We start from the raw sequence: 16,942 nt of genomic DNA on the forward strand, positions 1-16,942 counted from the left end.
TTTTAGCTGGCGCTCTGAGTGGAATTTCTGCAAAGTGGATATAACCGGTTTCGGGTAGCGCCATCCATTTTTTCGTAGTATTTGTAAAGAAGGGAAAGAGCGTGTATTAAAGGGAGTTTTAGAACAGTTTATATTAAGTTTTTAGATCATTTGAATAAACAAATGTGTAAACCTTTATACCATTGGAATTAGCTTAAAGAGGGTTAGCGGCTGAGCAGTTAAAATAGGGGTATTGGTAAAGTGAAACAAAGTTGTGCAATAAAAAATTCAAAAATTTGCCATTTAAAAAAATCGATTACTCTGGAACATACGGGGGTTTTATGCCGGATGTCCAGGCGAACCCTGGACATACAAAAGTAACGTGGAAAATTAGTTTAAATTTTTTTGCGCCTGTATAAATTATTTAATTGAAAAACTTTTACATGGAGATCATAGTACTTAGGACCAGCCATAATTCCGCAATTTTTCGAATCTTTTAATTAGAGCCGTTTTGGCTTAAAACGGCTTGAAATTTCAAAGACGTGAATATCCCACGTAACTACTTAAGGTCACGAATGGTCAAAGTCAAGGTTAAAATTAAATAAACTTAAAGTCGCCAACAACATAAGCGTAAAAACCCAATGTCAAAATTTTTAAACATTTTTATTTAACCTTTTAGTCAAATGCAACAAAAAAAAGTTAAAGGAAATAAATTAAACAACTACCTATACATTAAAGTTCAACCAAACAAAGTAAATGAACAAAAACAGAAAATTTAAATATTATTTGCATAAATATTTACAATAATTTCTCAAAGAAATCACCGACGAATCCAATCAATCGTCGCCTCGAAACTTTACGCGAGATATTAAAATTTTTGAAATTTAGATGCGTTTTGAATCAAAACGGCTCAAATTAGAAGGTTGGGAAAATTATAGAACGATGAGCGGTCATAACTAGTATGACTTCCATGTAAAAGTTTTTCAATTAAATAATCTGTGCAGGCGCTAAAAAATAAAAACCGATACCCCATGTTAATCTCCTGTGTTTAAGATTCGTCTGGACACTTGGTATTAAAAAAAAACGCATTTTAGGCAAGTTTAGTGTCTCACTGACTAAAAATCAAATGATGACTAAGTTGGCGCAAGAACTATCCAGCTATAGTACAAATTTCGTAACTTTTTAATCACGTCATAGGCTTCATATAAGCACTGGTGCCACATTTTTTTAAAATTAATACGTTAGAAGGATTTGTCAGATATTGATGCAACGCTGTCAATATTTAGCAGCATTAAACAGTATTGTTAGATTCAGAGCACATAATTATTATACCAATGAACAATAAAGTAATAATAATAATAATAATCTTTTTACTAAAAAATAAATAAATCTCAAATTTAACGATTTCAGAATATCAAAGGCCAGATAAACCGGAAGATGTCATCGAATTAAGAGAAAATCACGCAACAAAATTTTGTTGTGTTTAGACATTCAAATATTTCTTCATTCTTTTCTAACACATTTAGTTTATACGACTTGTCATTATACGTAAAGCGACTCTTAATCGATACATTTTGTAACGTAAATAAAAACTTGCAATTTGTACTATATGTACTACTTATGGTCTACGAACCCGACATAGATACACAGTGGCTCGAAAGTTGAAAAAGTTGCGCTAAATTAAAACACGTTACATAGAGATAGAGAGAACGTACAAGAGGCAGTATGGTTGCAAGTTGCAGAAATTTTTCTTGCTAGATGTCTTCGGATACCCAACGGTCAAGTGAATAACTTAAGAAAAACTCACCTCGTAAATAGGAAGGCAAATCGAGTCGATGAATCCCACTTGCATTAGCGGCAGTTGGTCCTGCTTTTCCCTGTTCATTATATCCTGGAATTTCCACATTCACACAGCAACTAAGACAGCTGTATCTTAGCTAATGTAACTCACAATAGGAGTGATATTCAGCTTCTCCCTCTCTATGTCCCCCTGCTCGAAAAACTCTGAAGATACCAACTCGGCCACCCTTTTTTCGATTTCCCAAGGTTTAGTGATGGCAGCAAGATCACAGACGGTCATCAGCATAGCTCGTAAGAGATCCCTATGCTCTTCAACAGCCCAATGCGGTCCTTCTCGCACAATGTTAAAAAAGGCCCCTCTTTTCCTAACCGAAGGAAATTTGATTAAGTATGCATAATTCTTTTGGTCAACAAGTATTAGTTCATACCTAAAGTAAACTGCCAAATCGGTGGACAAAATTGCCTCCTCCAAAACCCTGATCACACGCGAGTACTCCTCCGGGGAAATGTTACCCAACATTTGGTTCCCAGGCGAGTTCAGAATCATGATGCATTGGTCGAAGTGATGGTGCTCCATCGTTGACGTGGAGTATAATTGTGCTAAAGGTGACGAAGCCCTGAAATAATCGCATCATCAGCAAGATATTCAGATTTAAAAATATTCGATGGAACATACTTGATCTGAAACGAATTATTCGTCCCTCGATGATCCAGATCATGGCACAAACACCCGATTAAAAGGGCGAGACATTCGATTTCTCCGAAAATGTTCCACCATTGAGTGGCCTGAAAATCGGAGGAGTTGAATTAATTACAATTGCGGTAAAATAGAAATTAACTAACCGTTAAAATAGCAAACATCATTTGGGCCACATTGAAAGCGTGCCTCCAGTTATGGTAGGTGACGTTTCTGTAATTCTTCTTCACCGAACACAGCCATCGACACAGGACTTCATAATCAATGTGAAATCTTTCGACTAGATCAAGATCAAGGAACATTCTAATGCATGCCTGGAATCAATGGCATAAGGTTACAAAATGGTCTATGGATTACTGTCCATAGATTAAAATATTTTAGCTGAAAAATTATTCGTTTGATGATAGTTTATGCCCAATTTCCAAACTTCTGGTAATTTGCAAATAAAATGATGACCTATAGAGCAATATTGTCCAGATTTCATAGTTAAAGAAAAAATGATTTCTCTGGCAATGTTACCAGTTCGAAAAATTGGTAATTGGGGCCTCGGGATATATCTTTTTTAAATTTCCTCTTTCCCGGCATTTAATAACGAAAATAAACTAAAATCTAGTAGATGATTTTGCCAAAAAGTTACTAATTATAGAACCACTGAAAGAAAGGCAAAGCATTTGATCTTACAAGTTCGATTGATCGATAGAGGTGATCTTCCCGAACTTTGGCAATATAAGAACTTTTGATAGAAAATTATGTTCGTACCGTAAGCGTCTCGTCATCTTTCATCTCAATGTCATCAAACGCAAAGTCGTGCAGCCTAAAGTGGGCTGCCGAAGGTACCCGTAAACTCTAGAACCATGCGATAAGATTAATCCAAACGTCCTCTTTTTTTCAATACCAAAATTTACCCGTAACTTCAGTGCATCATCCATACTAGCAGTAGCATGATAAGACAACACCTCCAATGTGACATTCTGCTTGGCTATGGCAACCATCGCTTTCTCAAACATGTGAGTGTTATGGATGCCCATTCCGCAGAAAATGGCGAACGCTTCAACGAAATTTTCGTCGTTTTTGGTGAAGGGGAGATCGTTGAACTTGTTGATCAACTGAATGACGCCAATGATATCACCCGAAGAATTCTTGATGGCCATGCAAAGTATGGTTTTGTGCTTGAAACCCGTGCCGTCATCAACACTGGGGTCGAAACGGCGATCCTCGTCAGCTTGGGCGATGTTGACCGTCTAGAAAGGGGTATATTTGTGGTGTAGTTTCGTTTTACAGGTCGTCCCAGAAACAATGAGACAAATTATATTGGAGTAAGAGAAGAGTTTTATTCATTTTTGAATTTTTAACAGGAAACCAAAAATCGCTGAACCTGTTGTGGTAGAGTTAGAGATATCAAGCATGCTGCGTTAAAAACTGCAAAGTGCGTTAAAAAATGCACTGCGCAGTTAAAACACATAGTTTAAGTTCCGCAATACCCTATGAAGATAATATATATACATATTTGATTTTAGATTCATATTTTCTACACTACTTGAAAAATATGCTTACTTCTCCTGTGGTGGCAACATATCCAGTGATTCCGATGTTTATAGGAAATCTGCTTTCAAACGGACTGGAAAAAAATCTTCAATAAATACAAGCAAAAAATTTACATAAGAAAAGCGGCATAGAGTCAAAGAGTCATAGAGCAGATCAAAATCATTAATTTGAGTTATTTTTCAAGACAATTGCTCTACGTGTTCCCACGATATAAGCATTTAAATGTTAAAAACTGAATTTTCAATTAGGTTTTACCTAGTTCTAGATTCTCCATCCTCCCCATTAAGATCACTGGCTTCAAAGTCAAACACCCTGGAAAAACTTATTTTTGATCCCTGGTGAACAAGAAGTATCTGAAAGAGAAATCGACGATTATAGGTAATGGTCGATTGCTATTTGATTATAACACTTTAGGGAAAAAAGGTCCATTTACTTGACTCAAAAATTGGGATTATTGATCCCTACAGTGTGTCCAAGATTCGGATCTAAACCAATTTTCTTCCATTTCAGATATCAACTTTGTCGCTAAATACGGCCCTGGTCAGTTTTTTTGTCTCTTTTAAGACAACTTTTTGATACAAATTTGTATAGTATATCGAAAACTAATCAAATTAGCCGCAAAACTACGTGATTAAAGACCTGATATGCGCTTAAGCGCTTTAAACCTCTGCCGGTCTAGGCAGCTCTCGTATTATCTTTCTATAATACGGACTGGTCAGTAGGCGGTTAGTGGGTGGTAGGTCCCTGGCCGCAAGAGCGGAAACTCAAGAAGTTCTTTGATCTTTTTTACTTTTTTGATGGATTTTAGTTTGTGTTGGCATTCCTTAAAAACTGCTTGCGAGAATTTCAAATCCATTCAACATACTACGAAGTTATATTATTAATTTTCTCAAAACGGTTACCCCCTATCAAACGGATGAGAGAACACGTGTCAAAAAAACTCGTCTACTGTTAAAATTACCATATTTCATAGGTTTCTCTTAACCTCCAAATTTATACGGTTCATCGGAAAATATAATTTGAAATTTCATAGTGTCGCAAAACACGGACGGGCCATTAATAATTCATGCAGGCCTCCTACTTGTTATGCTTACCTTAAACTTATTTTGTACAACAAAACCGCCCTTTTCGAAACGTATAAATATCAAATTTATCGAGTTTTCGTGCTAAACACCCCTGGCACGTGTCCCGTACAAAGGACAAAAATTTTCCCAGTTATGCATAGAAAAAAATGGGACATCTCAAATGTCCATGATAGAATTAAGCCACTGCTTGCACCCCCTGTCAGCCACATTCCACATAAAAAATATTCAGACCTTTTTTTGGTTTGGGCCCTGAATTGGGCCATTCTCCCTCTTCACTGACCCAAATATCAAATAATAGGTTATGAATAAGGGTGAAGGGTTGCGAAATTTCGATTAAATTACCCCACAGCTAGACGCTAAATATATCCCGAGTATTAATTAGGTTTCTTTAGAGGCAAGACACGTCAGGGACAAAAACTGACTAAATTACCAAACTGTTATTACATTTTGCGAAGTTCTGCGCCATGTAGGGAGTAAAGGGACTAATCTTCACAGCGGAAGGTATTATTAACTTTGCAACTTTTACTTAAGCTTATGCGATTTGCGTTTGAGCTGCCTGAATGAAGATAGGATGCTCATCAATATTAAATCAACTTAGTGAAGACAATACTTTGCGTGTAAAAACGCTTATTGTCGATGAAGATTTACGATCTTGTGGAAAAGCCCCGTGCAGTAAATTTACGAGATTGATGGGCGGTGTTACGCGAATTAGTCAATCCGTTCGGAAGGGGCTGATCGAGAAAGCGAATCCCCGGGGGCGCATTATCGTGTCCCCTTGCGCCCAAATCTGCAGATTAAATGGGATCTTGTGTGTTGACATTCGGATTATTTTCTATTGTATCACACACATAGCATTATAATACGAAGAGGCAAAACACATTTCAACTGCGAGTAGCTGAAAATTATTCGAGAATAGCTCTGGAACAGTAAATGCTTCTACTATATTTTTTTTGTTATTTCTGGTTCTTACCTAAAAATCATTATGTACGTCTCTGTTTTTATTAGCTTTAAGGATTCGCTTTTCAAATTACAGGCAGCCCTGACAGCGCTTAATGTATATAAATCATTAGCGTATCATTGCCTATCAGGGTAATAAAAATGCTGATACTGTGCCTAGACAGCTTAATAACCATTGTAGAACCGAATGTTTTTTTTTTCTAAATTTAATCCGAATACGTACACCCCGTTGGAGAATTTAATGAGTTCATTAATAAAATATTAATCAAAATGGACGGTTTCATGCAAATTAAGAAACACATTTATGGGCTCCAGCCACTCCAGCCTTAATCCAGCCTTAACAAAATAAATTATGCCCTCCGCGAGGGGCTGAGTGGCTGGCCCCGATTCACCCGAGGATTTCATTTACATTTTGCTTCGTCTGTTTGATGAATTAAGCCAAATGTAAAAACTAAACCATTCAAACACCACTCCAGAAAGAATATTTAATTAAATAGTTTCTCGTGGCTTTCCACGGCTCCGACGATAATTTTTAGGGCCAATTTCATTTAGACATTTATTGCTTGTGAGAAACTGAGTTTACCTGCACCCTTTGGCACTGAATGAGACTCTGTGTGTGCGTCAATATCCTCAGTACCACATGCTCAATGGTACTTTGCTCCTCGAAGATCATCCTGGCGAGATCCAACAAGACTTGATTCCTCTTGATTTCTAATTGTGACTTCTCGTACAGATGTGCGTTTCGCAGGCCGATACCGCAGAACTGGAGGTAGCTCGAGAAAACTTGTTCGTCTTGTTTTGTGAAGGGTTGATCACCCATTTTGTTTATCACCTGAAAGAATTGCATATCACCTACTTGATTAAACTTAGTGAAACGGTTTGCGAAAATTTTGTGAAAAACTTTGTGAAAAACTTCTTGATCTAATTTCAACGGAAATGACAAATCTGAGGCCCGTATGCTTTTCATTAAAAACTTGGCAAAACTTTCCAACGGTATCCATTTCGCGACCTGCCAGGAAACGCTTTTCATTATTTTCCCTCTGGAATAAGCAGTTTGACGTCAAATCATTCATCACGTGCCGCATCACCAAAGTGAAAATCTGCGCTTATTTAAACTCGGCAATTTTTTTCCAGATACGAAATTGCCTAATAACAATTTTCGTTACGCGATAGCTTTAATTCAGCTATTCAGGATCATGCGGCACAAAAATATTTTTAATCTGGAAGGTTATGGAAATGGGAGTGTAATCAATGTGCCTGAATTTAGCGCCAGTCAAAAGAATTAAAGGCATCACTGGCGAGTGGAAAGTTTAATTTTGGTGCGAAATTGAAGAAATTGAATCCACAGGGACTCTGTCCAAAAAGACCCAGTTCATTAAAAAGAAATCCTACTGGAAGAGCGGAGGGAAAGCTTTGAACCCTTACTGTTTTATTTAAGGACTGATCCGAGGCTGCCGAATTAAAATTTGCATTTTACATGGGAATTGAAATTAGTTACGATTCTAGTTCGTTACTAGTTCCACTTGAATTTGTATTAAAAAGTTTACAATATTCCACTTTATCAGGACATGTTTTTCTGCAGTCCAATAAGGCCCTATGAAACTTTTTATGTAATATCGTTACATATTGTAAGCAGTCGTAAAGCGAATCACTACACACATTTTCTTGTAAAATCCCATGATAAAGGTCAATGATGGCGGAATTAGTCTTATATCACATCTGTCCAAAGAGATCACTACGATGGCCCATTCCATAATGGAAAAGATGAACTAATATATCTTATTATAGCACATGAGGAAAACCAGTCACTATATACACTGTGCTGAAAATGTGCCCTCTTAACGGCGTAATAATGAGTTAAATTGTAAAATAATTTCTCAATAACATGTTTCAGCATTTCTACAGTAATGAGACGGCATCCGTCAGTAATTCTTCTCAACTCATTTAAATCTGCCGGTTTCGTGGCATTCTCTTTACTTTTTAAGTGGCCCCATAGAAAATAGACCAGGGCGTCAAGTCTGATGATCTAGGGGGCCATTCTATCTCGCCTCAGGGTCCTATCCAAGGTGCATGATACGCCAGCTTCTAGATCATCAGATTTGCCGCATCCGCACAGTTTCAACTCTTAATCCAATAAATATTAGTTCGTCATTTCAGGATTGCCGGACTTGTGGTACACAAAGTATGTGTAGAACTACTCAAACTTGAGTTATTCCTGGCTGAAAATTTGGATGATCCAGATAATCAGATTAATTCGAATTCGTGGCATATCGCTAAGGTGCCGAGGTTGCAGCGATGCTTACACAGGATCTGTTAGATTTGTTGTTTCTTTTATTTCAGATAATTTTGACTCGTTTCAAGACCTATAGCCACCACTACGTCTCTGGTCACGGTTAGTCATAGTTCATATCATTTAACAATTCAACACGTAAATTTATAAATTTCAACCCTAAACAATTCTGAGGCCACACAGGCGGGTCTGCCTCCGAAACCGCAGGAATTCTGTGCCAGATGCCAAAAGCGCGATCGTAACTCTTCTTAAATCGTGGATGAACTTAACGAGTTTCCACGGCTTTGAACTTAAACGCCATTTGTAATGTCACGTCATAATATTTATAGGCAAAAAGATAAACTTTGCTTAAATACAGGAATACAACTAACTTTCTTAGATGGAAGTTGAGAGCGAAAATTTAAACCCAACTCCCCACGGCGCAAGAATCTAAACCTGCCTTTCCACGGCGCGAGAATCGGGGATTACAGTTCGCGAACTTTCCTTTTAGGAACTTTTTGACAAACTTTCTGTTACATTATCGTGGCGTGTGTGGAGCATATTGGACTATGAAATCGATGATCAAATTGCACATATCTTGGGTCCGTGCATTTAAATGCATGACTCAAGCTCTTCTTTTCATCGCGCAGCAATGAACATTACGAAACGATATCGTTCAACCATTCTGGAAACAATTCTATTTTAGAATGCCAAATTAGCAATTTCCAGAAAAACATTGCACCCACGAGACTCCTAGTAACATCTCAGATTTCGTTATGGCGAAGTTCACTTTCCTTCAATGCTTGGAAATGCCATTACGTGTGACCTTGGCATGAATTGCATTTGCGATTTAAGAAACATGTTGTTAAATCAGGTTTTTGATTGATCACATACTCACTTGTGCCACCCCAATCACATCGCCATTAGTGTCCTTGATGGGCATGCACAGCAACGTCTTTGTCCTGTATCCTGTAAGAGTGTCGATATCGTGATTGAATCTGTCGTCCTGGAAGAAAAATAATTTCGCGATATTTAGCAAAGCGATTAAGGCACTGGCAATAAAATTTATAGTCGAGACGAGTTATGGCGACCACCCATGAGGAAAACCCATTGAAAATCGGTCCTTCCGTAAATGGTCTAGATGTCTTTTTCAGACGCATAACAATAGCGAATAAAATAATTCGCAAATCGTTATCGACCATTATTCGGGAGGTTCAATCAGTAAATGATTTTTCTTTATGTCTCATGTCTAAATATGAACTGGTATATTCTAAGTTCATGGTTCTAAGAATTAATGCGCTTCAGACTCAATTCAGCAGACAACGTAGAAACTTGTAAATTAAATTGTTCCTAAAAGATCGGCCTGTATGCAAAGCGTTTCCCAAAACCGTACGTGTGCAGGTTCCGAGCTTAAAATCGATCTCAGTTTGACGAACAAATGTCGTGAAAAACTTGTGAAGCTCTTTTTTCCACTAAAAGTTCTATGAAATCATCCCTCTGTGAATGGTAAACTAGTTTACAAGCACCTTTTTATAACTCAAAATATGAGTTTCCTCCATGTACACATTGCTCCCGAGAGAAAATGTGTTAAAAATAATAAATGGGTAGGAAAATGAGAGCTTTTAAAGTGGTGTATTAAATATATATATATATATATATATTTAGTTTTAATGGAAAAACGACAGTGGATAGTTTGAGTTCCGGGGAAAATCAAACAAGTGCTGGAACGTAAAAGGGAAAAGATATTAAAAGTATAAATTGGAAAATACATTACATATGTACAAATATACGTACAGATGCAAATAAAAAAACATTAAAATAATATCAAATCCAATTTAAATCAGTAAAAAATCTACCATTAAGCCCATTATTCTCTTTATGCTGGACTTGAATACACCAAAACATAACACAAAAATGATTCAAACATTTTAATAAAGTATGTACAGTTATTCCTCTGATAAGTGAAAAATAAGCATTATTAACGCACGTATGTGAAAGTCAAGCGGGACCGCAGTCAGAGTCATTTAATCACAAGTAAAATGTGTCAGGCGCTGCGTTCATGATCACCCTAAGTATATTCCGATAAATGAACAGGAAATGTACTTATAAGAGAATTCAATGATAGTTGGACGACCATTTGTAATCAGTTTCCCTATAGAAATATTTTTGCAAGAAAAGGGCCGATGAGTGGAATCAGCTTGGTGGGAGACCTGCCGTACCGATAGGAAGAGAAAGTTTACTTTTTCTTATCGGACTTACTTGAAATAGTTTTATCGGTGATTGAACTGATTGATAGGTACGACAAGGACCGGAAATTAGGAGAAGCGCAAAAGAAGCCTCACTATCTACACATTGCAGGAAGTAAATCTACAGATTAAATCAAATGAACAAGGATGGTGGGGTGAATATAATTTATATCATTTCATCTATTTCAGAAATAAAAAATCGACAGAAAAAGTAGAACAATAAACAAAACCATTTACCCCCCACTCTCTCCCCCACCAGTAAGGTAGGCGCAACCAGAACACCAATTAATCAAAGCGAGAAGAGAGAGAACGGAAAAACCCTAAAATAGGACGAAATTGTTATTTTTCTTACAAGCGCGGGAAAACATTTCCCACAAGAGTTAGGAACAATATTATTCCACGAGCATATTGTGATTCCAAATATTCACCAGTCTGATGAACAAACGTCACAAGTACTAATGCGGAAAATTCCGAATTTAGCGCGCGGGAAAGTGCGCCAATCGAAAAAACACATTGGAATAACTTTATTACAAACCTTATTATTTAACAAAGAGTGTTGCCACAAAAACGGTCTACATTTTTTAAAATCAATAACTTAACTAAACCTTTTAACGTATTTAACGAAAACATCGGCCGGCTAGTGGAAAACATACCGCGAGTAAAGAAACCCTGAACGGGGAAAATCCAGGTGAAAATAGCGGTTTTTAGATTGTTAAGGGATGGATATAATATCAGGGCTAATGAAGATCCAAGATTTGAATTTTTAAAAGGGCTGCACGGTGGGTCACTTAGATTCAAAACAAATTGAACTAATACTATTAAATACAAATGATTATTAACAGAGTTCCGATTCATGTTCCGAAGTTCAAGCATTCATCTATTTTGCTTTATTGCACGTTTATTACGGACCCTTGACCCTCATTCATAATTATTGCGCTCCTAATGCTGACCCCTAACCAAAGGAATTTTATTAATCAGAATTAGTGTGGCGAACGTCTTGCGTTTTAGGTAGCGAATTTTAGTTCTAAAATTTCCCGATTTAAATACTACATGGGTTAGTTTCTGTGAAAGCCGCAGATAACGAGCCAATTTCCGAGATTTTTCAAAGTAATTTACAATAAATTTTTCCCAAATTGGTACATAGCTTTGTGCGATTGTTTGTTATGAGCATTACAGCAGCAGGTTAAACAGAAATTTAAGTTTTGCGCGTTCAAATCATGGATCTATTTCGGGACACGGAATTTTCCTGGACAAAGTGATATCCCGCAATAATTGACTTTGTGTTCTGTTGTCCGTATTTCGCCCTCTTATTAGCAAAAGTAATTTACTGGTCCTTTTCAGATTCGATTTCGATGCCCCCTGAAAAGGCGTTTGTGGGAGATAATAATTAAAATTTGCCCTTTGTCTATATATATCTCCGAATTTATGTTTTAAACAATTTCTGGCTGGAGTAAAACAAAGAAGTATACGTTGCACTTGAAATCGGATTTGTTTCCCAAATGCGAATTTTTAGCCAGAAGTGTTGGGGTGCGAAGAATGTGTTTTGTATCGTTATCCAGATATCCAGGGATTAAACGATAGAGGATAAGCAGGATCGAGGAATGCAGGATGTTATTAAGTACTTGGCCAAACTTCAAAAGGTGATTATTTGGGTGATTCTAAGACGAAAAGTTTATATAAACATAAATCCGGTAATGTTTCATTTTCAAGACACAAGACGTCAAATTTGTTTTACCATTTTTTCGTTAAAATTTTAAGAATCCTTTAGCAGATTTTGTTGAAATTTTGCAAGTTATTATTGTTATTTATACTCCACCGACTTTACTAAACTCCGATATTTTCTTCGCATTAGCCACAACCATAGCCCTCCAGGTCACCGGATTTAAATCCGTAAAAGATTTCCTTTGGGAGTATATAAAACCCTTCGTTAATAGAATTCTGGTCAAAACTGAAGAGGAATTTAACCAACGGATACGGGATATATGTAATCAAGTAAGAGATATAACAAAATCGACTAAAGGATTATTAAGATTTTTAGGAACATGCCATTAAAAAAAAAGTTTGAAGCACTGTATCTTGGAAATGAAGCATTACCGAAACTTTGTTGATATAAACTTTTCTCCTAGGAATCACTCAAAAAATCACCCTTCAAATTTTGACCACGTACTTAAAAAACCTCCTGTATAAGAAGATTACGCGAGGCAATTCACGAGATATTTGCAATGGGAGTTCTTGACCAGATTCTTTTTATTTAATGTAGATGTTGGATTGTGACGAGAATTCTATGGCATTCGAGAAGTGTTTGTATGCTATAAACAAGCTAATGGGTCGAAAATAAGGTTAAGAACATCATTTTCGAGACTGTGTTTCCGAAATCAATCTAAGCAGCAAAAAGCTAAAAGGAAACGGTGGGGAGGAACCTACGTGCTGCTGGATATCAACACTATAAAGATTCTCTCAAAACAGCAGCAATTACCGACTTTTTTTAAGATTTCTTGCAGTCTTTTAAACAATTTTGTTCCACAAAATGAAAAAATGTTTAATTTCCTCAAAATTTTACAAAAAAAAAATTACATATTTGTTCATTTAATGAAAAAAAAATCTTTTTTCTAATGATTCGACCACATTTTTTTAATATGAACACTCTAAAACTCTATATTTATGCATTTACTTCGCGGTTTCCTTAATAGTCAGCATTATGAAATGTCCGAATGAAAACAATGAACTCTAACAAGGGAAGTTGGTAATCCCTGAAAAATATTGACCAAAGCACTATAATAGCAGCATTACTCCTGCTTGGCGGTAGCGTTTATAAAGCGCTTTATCAGAGAAAGGCAAGTTCTGGGCAAATAAACTTCCAAGATTTCTTTGGAGCTGGTTAGTTCATTCATTTTTGTGCATTATTAAAATATTACTAAAAACTACTTCTTTTGTTGCAAATCCATTCAGCTGACCCTTTGCTTAGTTTGAATTTGGTATGGGAAAAGATGTGACTCTCTGGAAAATTAAGAATGACATTCTTAAAAATGTGAAAATGTGTAAGTAACTTTTTTCCACTGGATTGAGGGAGAAACATGCAAAAGTATTGATCTCGAACCTTGAAAAAGACAAAGAAATTGTAAATACGAGAAATTTTTAATCCCTGTTTTTCCAATATTAGAAATGAAAAATCGAAGAGAAGAAGATTTGTCACCAATGCACTCAAATTTACCAAATTTATGAATACTTGAGCTTTCACCAACTTAGGAAATAGGTCAGTACCAAACAAGTCGCTAACCCTCCTCACACACAACTTTATCGAACTACTATCGAACTAACCTCCTTGGCACCTTTGCAACCCTGACTCTCCCTTATCTTCTGCCTCCTGCTCTTCCTCTCTTTCTTCAGGACTTCCCGAACCAGTTTAAGGTCCATCCCGACCAACTTTGTGGTTCTTCTAATCGGCCTCTGCTGTCTTTCTTCTTTCAGTCTTTCGTAGACGTTATAAATCACCCTTTGCTCCCCAGTACTAACAAACACATGCGCACCCTGCTCTAAAAAGCAAAAGCTATCGCGCCCAAGTTGGTTTGTAGGGCTTTTGCCCTTGGGAGGCAGTACTTGAGCCCTGGTAAATTTGCCCATTGTTGGAATAACGCAATGGTATAGTTAATACCTAAAAAAACTGCCACGATCAATTAGCTGCATTTACACGTTAACCGGCAGTTCATATGCGTAACAGCTGATTCAAAGCAAACACACATATTATAGTTGAATGGACGCGACAAAGTACTATGCAGTACTGGTTTAATAACTGCTCAAACAGAATTAACGCGCTATCAAAGAACGCATCTGAAGTCATGCATACCATAATGGGTACTACCTAACATGTCACCTTCGATTGCGAGTTATTATCAGTACTATGCCTGATAATCCTGTTAGTTGAGGGGAAAACTATGTTCTTTTTTGGGTTTACCTGGGGAAGCCTGAATTGTACCGTAAAAACTATTAAAAAATTCAATAACAAATTTCTTCCATGAACTTTAAAACTTAAAAGTTAGTGCGAGCTTATCGCGAACGCTCCGTTTCAGCCAATGTAAGACTCAAAGCGCTTTGCATGATTTTGCCTTATTCTCAAGGAAGAATCTCATCCACGTTTTCATGATCATGAAAATTAAGCACAAACCTGATAAGCATCTGGGATGTTCACGGGTTCCCCACTCTCAGCAACATATCCTACGATGCCTGTCCCCCAAGGAATTCGGATCTCGTCTTTCTTTTCCATTTCCATCAAAGTACTCTTTGAGCATACGTCGAAAAGCTTTGACACCTGATCAGAAAAAATATTAAAAAAACAATGATCGATTTGGCTTGAAGGAAGCTTGCGGAATTCGGCGAATCTCGAACAATCGCTATTTGTCAAAATATCCGCATGATGTTCGTCGAATTGGCGAGCTTCCAATACGCGCATGCGTCTCAAGGTGGGAATCGCGAATAACGCCACAAATCACGAATATTTGCCTACATGAACGTTTTGATACATGCTGAATGCCGAATGTTCGTTATTCGAGGCTGGCATAAAGTTTTCTACATTAATCCACAAATTCAAGTTGTTTGAGAGAAACGGTCAGTGGCGAACAAGGTGTTGTTGAACAGTAGTATGTTTGGTGTTGGGCTGTGGATGACTGCAAAAACACTTACCAAACACCTGCTTCTGGGTACATTATTGTGCCCCCCATTGTCATGGGGGGCGCAATTGCTTCCCCGTTCTCCCTGAACGAGGAACAATGATCCTCGATCCGCGTGGAGTAACATAGACACGTTCTGCAAGATTTTGTGGCACAACGACCTGACTTCCAGTTCATTGCAGATGTCTTTAACCTGTAAGAGAAACTTTCATTTATAAATAAAATACTGCGAGAACAAACTTCTCGGGAGATCTAGGACAAAGGAGTTGACATACACTCCAAGGCCTTAAATAACTTAAGTCTGGAACAGTAGGAAGCTGAAAGCTGAGAAGTGTTTCTTCGTGGCCGAAAGCGACGCGTGGGGGTCCAGGAAACTGGAACACGAGGATTGAGGGTTGAATAAAAAGGTTTTTTTTCGCTAATCCCATTAGGCTATTTCGCTTGTTTTATTTATCCCCCGGCAATATCAGCGGTTTGATTTAGGTTGGAGTGAGAAATCTCGATGATGAAGAGTTGATGGTCGGGGACTGCTTTATTCCCTTATTACGTTGCCGAAAAGCGATGCGGCAAAGACGAAATAAATCTCAATAATTGGAATTGACCCAATATATGCTCAATGTAATCAAATAACCATCGTTAACTCATTAAGACCATCTTAATCTCCCACATCGATTTTCATCGTGCAAGCTCGCAAAGATAAGCCTTGAAGGGCTGTTATCTGCGTTATGTGACATTCCCTAAAGTCACATGTGCCTTTCCCTCCCTTTTAATGTCGATTAAGTGAAAATCGAGTTTCATGCAGGCTGGAACGTGGGGGAAATTTCTTCATTAAGGTTCCTCAATTTTCCCTTTTAAAGTCAACTCATCAACATGTGGAGGGTGGATGAATAGAGGCGAGTTTAAGCTCAATTACAAATACCCCTACATGATACAAATGCCTCATACATCTCACAGCTTGAGAAAGCACACAATTATATGAGCCATTAAATAAACATACAGGTTGTCTGTGATTTGAATACTAAAATCTAGACAATCCCCTTCGGCGACGTCCCATCTCTTATTTAGTATTCCTCGCAATTTTTTACCTAATGGCTGAAAAACCTGTCGAAATATTAATTTACGCCATTGAAAAAGTTGGTTCAAAGGTGCGGAAACGATTTTTCATCATCAATCATGCAAAAAAGGCTCTATTTTCGAGGTCGAGAGTTGGGGTGCGACTTTTGAGTTGCTTGAGACGAAAAGGAACATAGAGGTTTGCTGGGAAACCCCCTTAGGGGAGTCTAGAAGAGATGGAGAGGCTATCATTAAAGAAGTTTTATTGTGGATATACTTCAATGTATATGTGGCATTAAAGAAATTTAGAGCCCTTTAAATGCGATGTAAAAAGGTGGATGAAAGAAATTTCGCTTAGGGGCCGGATGAAAAGGAGGCATATGTATACAGGGTGTTCCATAAATATTCCGACAAACTTTCAGGAGATCTAGATCTCATAAAAACAAATATTAACATAGAACGAAGTTAGATTCGGAGTCGCTGCGTTTCCAACATACAGAAGGTTTAATTTCTTTTTATTTATTTTTTTTATATTTCAAAAACGGTTTGGGATAGGAACATGAAAATATATACACGCTACGGTGAGATAAATGTGAATATTCTGGAGTAGGCAGGATATTACTACCTATACTAGTAGCGTCCGTGCG

General features: G+C 37.3%; 1 protein-coding gene across 11 annotated transcripts in view; it reads right to left on the reverse strand.

Annotated features, from left to right (window-relative positions):
• Positions 1-16,942, reverse strand: part of Pde11 (Phosphodiesterase 11) — a 101,209-nt gene that overhangs the window by 2,407 nt on the left and 81,860 nt on the right. For all 11 annotated transcript variants that reach the window (XM_066281493.1, XM_066281484.1, XM_066281486.1 and 8 more), the window contains 13 exons: positions 15,256-15,435; positions 14,741-14,884; positions 9,231-9,338; positions 6,647-6,895; positions 4,277-4,374; positions 4,031-4,094; positions 3,382-3,717; positions 3,236-3,322; positions 2,623-2,790; positions 2,456-2,565; positions 2,208-2,396; positions 1,931-2,144; positions 1,787-1,870 (listed from right to left, as the gene is read on the reverse strand). In XM_066281493.1, coding sequence (XP_066137590.1) covers positions 1,787-1,870; positions 1,931-2,144; positions 2,208-2,396; positions 2,456-2,565; positions 2,623-2,790; positions 3,236-3,322; positions 3,382-3,717; positions 4,031-4,094; positions 4,277-4,374; positions 6,647-6,895; positions 9,231-9,338; positions 14,741-14,884; positions 15,256-15,435 — 2,031 coding nt within the window. The remainder of the gene's footprint in view (positions 1-1,786; positions 1,871-1,930; positions 2,145-2,207; positions 2,397-2,455; positions 2,566-2,622; positions 2,791-3,235; positions 3,323-3,381; positions 3,718-4,030; positions 4,095-4,276; positions 4,375-6,646; positions 6,896-9,230; positions 9,339-14,740; positions 14,885-15,255; positions 15,436-16,942) is intronic.

The sequence above is a fragment of the Euwallacea fornicatus genome, chromosome 4 (genome assembly GCF_040115645.1).
Source record: "Euwallacea fornicatus isolate EFF26 chromosome 4, ASM4011564v1, whole genome shotgun sequence".
NCBI classification, from domain to species: domain Eukaryota; kingdom Metazoa; phylum Arthropoda; class Insecta; order Coleoptera; family Curculionidae; genus Euwallacea; species Euwallacea fornicatus.